The 7,391-nt window shown below is 34.6% G+C and overlaps 1 protein-coding gene across 1 annotated transcript in view; it reads left to right on the top strand.

The window, feature by feature from the left end:
* Window positions 1–4,903: 4,903 nt before the first annotated feature.
* Window positions 4,904–7,391, top strand: part of LOC106457086 (histone deacetylase 6-like) — a 93,026-nt gene continuing 90,538 nt past the window's right edge. The window contains exons 1-2 of the mRNA XM_022382905.1: window positions 4,904–4,984; window positions 5,738–5,827. Of these exons, the coding sequence (XP_022238613.1) occupies window positions 5,765–5,827 (63 nt within the window). The 5' untranslated portion in view covers window positions 4,904–4,984; window positions 5,738–5,764. The remainder of the gene's footprint in view (window positions 4,985–5,737; window positions 5,828–7,391) is intronic.

The following is a 7,391-nucleotide window of genomic DNA, read 5'->3' as shown; positions in this document are numbered from 1 at the left end:
TTGTTGGAGACTTTCTTCTTGTTTATTTTCTTTCTCCTCCACCCACTGCTGTAGTCTCTCTTCTTGTACTATTTTCTTTCTCCTCCAACTACTGCTGTAGTCTCTCTTCTTGTTTCTTTTCTCGTTCTTCTTGTTTCTTTTCTTTTTCCTCCAACAACTGCTGTAATCTCTCTTGTTTATTTTGCTGTTCTAGCTGCCACTGTTGCAGGTTTTCTTGCCACTGCTGTTGCCTCTCTTCTTGTTTCTTTTCTTTTTTCCTCCAAGAACTGCTGTAATCTCTCTTCTTGTTTCTTTTTTCGTTCTTTTTGTTTATTTTCTCGTTCTTCTTGTTTCTTTTCTTTTCCTCCAACAACTGCTGTAATCTCTCTTCTTGTTTCTTTTGCTGTTCTTGTATTGCTGCCATCAAATCTGCTAAGCTGTAGTTTGATTTGCCACCTCTCGTTTCCATCTTCGTCTTCTTTTTTTTATTTTATTTTCCGTCCCACTCTCTGACGCCAATTTGTTACGTCTCTGTTCGTTTGTTAATTTCCCGTAGAAATTCTTTCCGAGAAACTTCAGCGATACAAGTCCTTTCTTAAATAAAACTAGTATATTCTTTCTCAATACAACTTTGCAATAAACTTAATTTCCACACTTAAACACACGCTATAATTCTCAACGAACGATTCACGCACTTTACTTCCTACCACGCTTGACTCAATTGTCCATCTATATCTTCAATCTCTAATTCCGATTAATTATTTCGCTTTATCTGGCGCACTTCTATACAAGAATAGAGGGCGCCTAGCAAATACTGGATTATTCGTGATTTTCCCCGATCTTTCTAGAACTCGTTAAGTGTTACCAGAGTCACGTGACTTCCGCTGTCGTAACAATTTATAAAAGTCAATGTATGTCCTTTGGTCACACCCCCCCCCCACTTTTTTTTGGTAATGCTCAACAATATGCATCGTCGTTCAGCAACAAAACTACCACCTGATATTGTTGTTAGGCCGACAATGGTGTTTACGTTGAATACATAATATACATGTTGATTAAAAAGGTTCGTTTAACTATTACGGAATGTTATAGAAATGGTGGGTAGAGCACAGATAACCCATTGTGTAGCTTTGTGCTACAAACTAACATAATTCAAATTTTGATATCTCACATGCATTATTTTGCAGTTATTATAATTAAAAGCCATATCTGCCATCTATTCATCCAACTAACCAAATAATCCTTTTGTAAAGCAGCAGCATTTTTCTCACAACCAGCAACGCCCAAAACTTTAATACCATCAGTAAATTTAAATTATCTATTGATCATTCCTTCATCTATGTTATTGATGTAAATCAAAAAAGCCAAAATCTTAACGCTGAGCCCTGACATACCCAGCTCGTGACTCTAATCCAGTTTGACTGAATGAATTCCATCTGTAACAACCTCTACTTTCTTTCATCTAGTCAGTTTTCTATCCAATGAACCAACCTATCCCACACATCTACAAAGGTAACTTTATAACAAGACTTCTATGTGTGTGTCAAATGCTTTCTGAAAATACAGATACTCCAAATTCACATCCATACCCCTATCTGCATAAGTAATAACATCTTCAAAGAATGTCAAAAGATTAGTAAGGCAAGATTTTCTTTCAGTGAAACCATGTTGATTATTCAATAAAATTTCAAACTTTGTTAAGTGACTTTGCAAAGCATTTTTATCAGAGTTTCGAGAACCTTTTTTTACCACTTATGTAAGATTAATAAGCCTATAATTACTAGGGCAATTTTACCACCCCCTTGAAAAGAGGATTATTATTAGCCAACTTCCAATCTTCTGGCACCTACCCACTATTCAGAAACTTGGAAAAATAGTAGCAAGTTGGTCACATACCCAATCTTTAGCCTCTTTAAAAACTCTTGGGTAGATAATATCTGGCTCAGGATCTTTATCATTATTTAAACTTCTTCATGTTCTCTTAACGAGCGCAGAAGTAAATTGGTCATCTTGTTTCCATCTAGCAACTATTCAGTATGGATATAGTGCATAAATGTTTGCTACTAAAAATGGAGAGAAAGTAGGATTTATTCAATCAACCATCCCATTAGCATTATATATTAGTCTTTCAATGGCGCCATTTCAGCCAAATTGAACCATAATTTCTACAAAATACATGAACTGTTGATGGCATATCACGTTTAGGAGTTCACACATTAACTGTAATTACTACGTAAGAGCCAGAGTGATATGAGGAACAACAACAAAAACCACGGAAATTTCGACTTTGTACATTGTATATATATTAATATTTAATTTCCCATAAATATTGCTCGTTAACCACACGTCTTACATTTCTCAAAGAAAGAAAAAAAAAGACTAAGGTGTGGTGGCTCCACCCCAGTCTCCCGTCTCTAACTGGTGCCACTGTAGCCTTCTTGTGCCATCCATCAAAGGCCTTGCCTACTCCCACTCTATCATTTAACGAAATTTCTATTATTACTTTTTACATTTTCAGCTAACTGTTTTCCATATTGTTATTTTGACTTCGTAATTTCCATTTTGACCAACTATGCTGATCTTCTATAATAATCCAAATCTCCTATCATTGAAGTCAGTTTGAACTTTTTATATTTATAATGCTTTATTTTTATTCCTTGTGCCCTTTGTGAATCAACCTAATTTGTTAATTACAGCCACCCTTTTTTTTTACATAAAGAACATGCCTCTTTTGAATGTTTAAAATGTTATTCAAACGTTTTTCACACATTTCATCAGTATCACAACTTAATTCATTTGCCAAAATGACAGCAGATAATTCTTTTCTTTCATCCCTTCAAAATTTGCTTTAAAAGAATTTTAAAAAATGTCATTAATCCATTTCTCCGTATGTAGCAAAACATCAAATTTAATTGAACAATGATCACTCGCATCCGGAAGTTTCCCAATCTCCATCCTATCAACCATTTCTATATTAGAAGTTAACGATGAATATAAAATATCATTGTTCTTAGTAGGATCTCTAACCAACTGGTAATGTCCTTGTTTCCAGCTCCCCAGTAGCACAGCCGTATGTTTGTCGCCTATTTTGTTCACATAAAAAAAAAGAAACTGTTCAATTGTTACGTTCAAAAGTATTTAGTTTTGATAAACTGAAAAGACTGTTTGCCATCCCCAGTGGCACAGCGGTATGTCTGCGGACTTACAACGCTAGAAACCGGGTTTTGATACCCGTGGTGGCCAGAGTACAGATAGCCCTTTGTGTAGCTTTGTGCTTAACTAAAAACAAACATACCTTAGGCGAGTGGTATATTTGATTTTGAGTTATTTGGCATTGCAAACAAACTATACCCAAACATAAACAACCAATAACAACACAAACATAGCAACTTCACACACAAATTATAGAAATGATAAAAGACAGAAGGAAACTAAGCAGACAATTCATACAAACCAGAAATCTCGCACTTAAATTTAAAACACACAAATAAATACATTAAGAAACAAAATAAGAAATGAAGTCCGACAACGAAAACAAGATAGCTGGGATAATTTCTGCTCACAGCTAAACGACAAAACAGTTCTGGACCCACTTCAAACGATTTACCAACACATGAAACCCAAACAGTAACTACCCACCTTTAGAAACAAAATAAGACACCATACAGAAACACTGAAAATGCTGAGGTATTTAAAGTACACCTACAAAACACATTTAAAACACACCAGGAACCAGATATGAATGCACACTTCTTCGAGAAAGTTAATAACCACATTAAACTAAACAAAACCATGTATACACCAGAATTCCCTGTTAACATACAAAACACAATAATAACTATTGATGAAACAGAAAACACAATTACTTATCCACTCACCAAAACAGTTACAGAAACGGAGGTAAAATTAGCTATAAAAGCTACCAAAAAACAAAGCACCAGGAAAAGATGGCATACTGGATTCTCGATGTCGAGAAAGCTTTCGACACTATATGGCACAATGGTCTTAGGTTCCGCATGACGGAAATGGAACTACTGCAGGGGGTCATGGGGTAAAGATGGTTGGGATCCTCCTCATACCGCAGGCCAGAAGACACATACCTAATGCCACCTGGTTTTGGATTGGAGTTGACTACCTGCAATCATCTCCTGTTCAGTTGAGTTGAGGTGTGCACTTACTGACTAATTGTGCCTTCCTCCTGCACACACACTCTCTTCTTGCAGCTGATATCAGTCCAAAAGTCTGACAGTAGAGTTATGGCAAGACACATCAATTCATGTATTCTGTGCACTCCTCCTGCAGTTGGTGTTGGTCCACTAAGTCTGACAGTAGAGTTGTGAGCACTACGTACAGTCTGAATGCAACCCAACCATGCTACACATATTGGTTCTCTGACCTCTTGTGTGCAAGTACTTGGATGGCCATGTTCTTATTCTGCCCATACCTGCAATACATGGGATTTGTTTGCCTCTTACCCCCTTCCAGTCTGGCCAAAGAGTTGTGATGCAGTCTCCCATGAGTGTGCCTTTGTAGAGCTCCTGCCATTCGATATCAAACTCCAAGGGTTTCTTTCGGGTGCTTTCTGAAAGGAGCTCGTTTAGGTAACTTTCACACCGGTCCCTTCACCGTATTAAGGAGGGATTCTAGCTTTCTGTGTGAGAGGTGAGTATTGTCTCGGAGTATTGTCCGTACCTGAAAATGTATTATCGATAGATACTAACCTCTCACACACTTCCCACTATTTGTTCCCACTTCTGGTACATCTTAGTATTCCTTGCGTCATCACAGAATGAAGATCATGAGTGCAAAAGCATAGAGGGAGCTAGTGCACAGGGAGGCTGTTTCGATCTCCTTTTGGTGGAGGGCTTTTGCTGCATAATAAAGACATTGTGCAGTAGTGCAAATCACGGGAGATCTTGTGAGTGTGGGTGGGAGTTGCATACAGGCTAGTGGCAAGCAAGTCTCTAAAGCAGATGCACAGGGAAGATAGCTTTCTGTGTGAAAGGTAAGTATATATCGGAAATATATGTTAACTTTAAATATGAACTGGAGCATGTCAGTTTGTATTTACAGTCATAATACGAAGTATCTTAACATACGTTACTAGGTCTTTGCTCATGTTTAGTGTGAATAAAATCAGATACCAAATCCAAATGAAGATTTTTTAGGAACCTTCACAGATTATATATAACTGTCAATTTTCTGCTATCCTTTATTGAATATTGCAAGTTTTATGATTTTGGTGTATATTTTTGTACTTTGAAACTTATCTCATGAGGTAATAATACATAAAACTTAAGCAGCAAAAGCAGAGTATTGAACCTTTTTTTGACTGTTTTTTCTGACCAATCTAAATTATATCAAAACTAAAATTTTAGTTGCCATCTATAATATGTGTGTGTATTTATTATAGCGTTTTGATAATACATTCTGTAAAACCTATATTTTTATAACTTCTGAAAAACATCTCTGCTCTTTCTTATTACTTAACTATACATACATACATCTATAAATCTTAAAAGTTCTTTACATAAATTTAAAACATACAATGGTAATGTTTATTACTTCTCATGATCTGAATCAGATTTTTAGTAGCATACTTTTATTTGTGTTTTAAGTGTACTTATTTTTGTCAAGGTTTATTTCTGTTTAACTAAAACTTTGTTGCATGTTCAGAATTTCTCAGAAATGTTTAGACCTTAAGAAATAAGCCACTGTATATTTCTGTTTCTAACTGGTTTTTACTAATACTATGCAGAAAAATCTGATCAGGTATTTTGAAGAAATGACTACAGAAAAAATACCAAGACCATCTGGGAGCTTTGCAAGAGATGATTTCTGCAATCTGGTAAAACCTGTTTCAAGTATACCTTCATTATTATATTTGTGACTGATGAGGCAAGATATGCTATTCAGGATTTAGTTCTTTTGTTTTTCATAATTTTGTTTTGATTGTAGGTTTGTTATATTTAGTTTGTCAATGTTTCAGTCTTGATGCTACTGAAGTTTCACTCTTTAGCTGCTTTCTCCTTGTTGCATATACATTTAGTCCCTGGTTTATGCTGTATTTAAAACCTTATGTAGTAGTAGTAAATAACCGTCTAGATTTGAATTACCTCTTCTCAGATTGTTTATAAAAAAAATTGCAAATACTTTGAATATATTTTGCTCTTTCTTCAACTCTTTTTTTTTAAGTAACTTATTTACATTTTGTATTATAAGTAGTGGGAACTGTATTACATACAGTATGTAACATCTCTTTATGAAACCATAGGGAGAAAATTATTTAGCTCAATAATTCTAGTTATGAGTTGTGGTTTGCTTCTAGCAAGAAAATCAAAAGAAAAATTTAAAATAATGCACTCACATATTCTGAAACAATGTTAATTAGAACCATATTTTTGTAGCTAGAATTTATTATAATGGATATGTAATTAGGTTCGATATGTATGAGAGTGTAAGTGTGAATACAAGTCCTGACCACATATTCAGAATTGAGAGAAATTAACTTGTACAATAGTTCAGTAAGCTGTTTGAAGTATAGGTGACAGGTTTGGTCTATTCTACAGTTTTCAGAATAACAATTACAAGATAAAAAATATTTTGCTTTCAACTCACTGTTATGTGATTTAATGAATTTTATTCTAAACAAATTAATTTTCCAACCATTTCTTCAGATTAGTTGATCAGTTATATCTGAGTCTTGATTGTACTCCGTTTGTTTGCAGTTAAGCACAAAGCTACACAAAGGGGTGTCTGTGCTGTGCCCACTATGGGTAATAAATGAAACCTAGCTTTTTTAGCATCATAAGCCTTCAGACTTACCATTGAGCCACTGGGAGATGATTATACCTTGTTTAATCATTTTAGAGTAATACACAATGTATTCTTAAATTACATAGAATTGCTCAGCTTATTTTCACCGTAAATTCCAATATGATAACACACAGTATATCATTCTTAAAATTGACCAAACATATCTTATGACAAATGTTTACTAACTAGTATCACCCTTTCTTACTATTATATATAGATGTAGATTAGTTAGATTAGTTTCTTTAGGAAAATATTAGATGGTTTTATTGTCTTTAAATTTCAACATATTCTACAGTAATTCCTGGACGCTGAATCCAAAAATGATATCCATTTTCCTCCATCACATACAGCTTTTTCACAAAATGTCATATATACTTTTACATAAGTGAATCATTTTCATTGAAATTGGGTCACATTTTGTTATGCTTAAAATGTTGACAACCACTGGATATAGATTTATCTAGACCAATTGCAATGTGAGAGTCTTATTGATTGTTCTAGAACCAATGAGAAACACACTGCTAGTATATAAATGGTTAACAGGCCGTCATGATGTGTCATTTCTGGATAGTATTTGTTTGTGCATGTACTTTGAC

The sequence above is a fragment of the Limulus polyphemus genome, unplaced genomic scaffold (genome assembly GCF_000517525.1).
Source record: "Limulus polyphemus unplaced genomic scaffold, Limulus_polyphemus-2.1.2 Scaffold290, whole genome shotgun sequence".
Classification (NCBI taxonomy): domain Eukaryota; kingdom Metazoa; phylum Arthropoda; class Merostomata; order Xiphosura; family Limulidae; genus Limulus; species Limulus polyphemus.
This window is presented reverse-complemented; position numbering and strand designations above follow the sequence as displayed.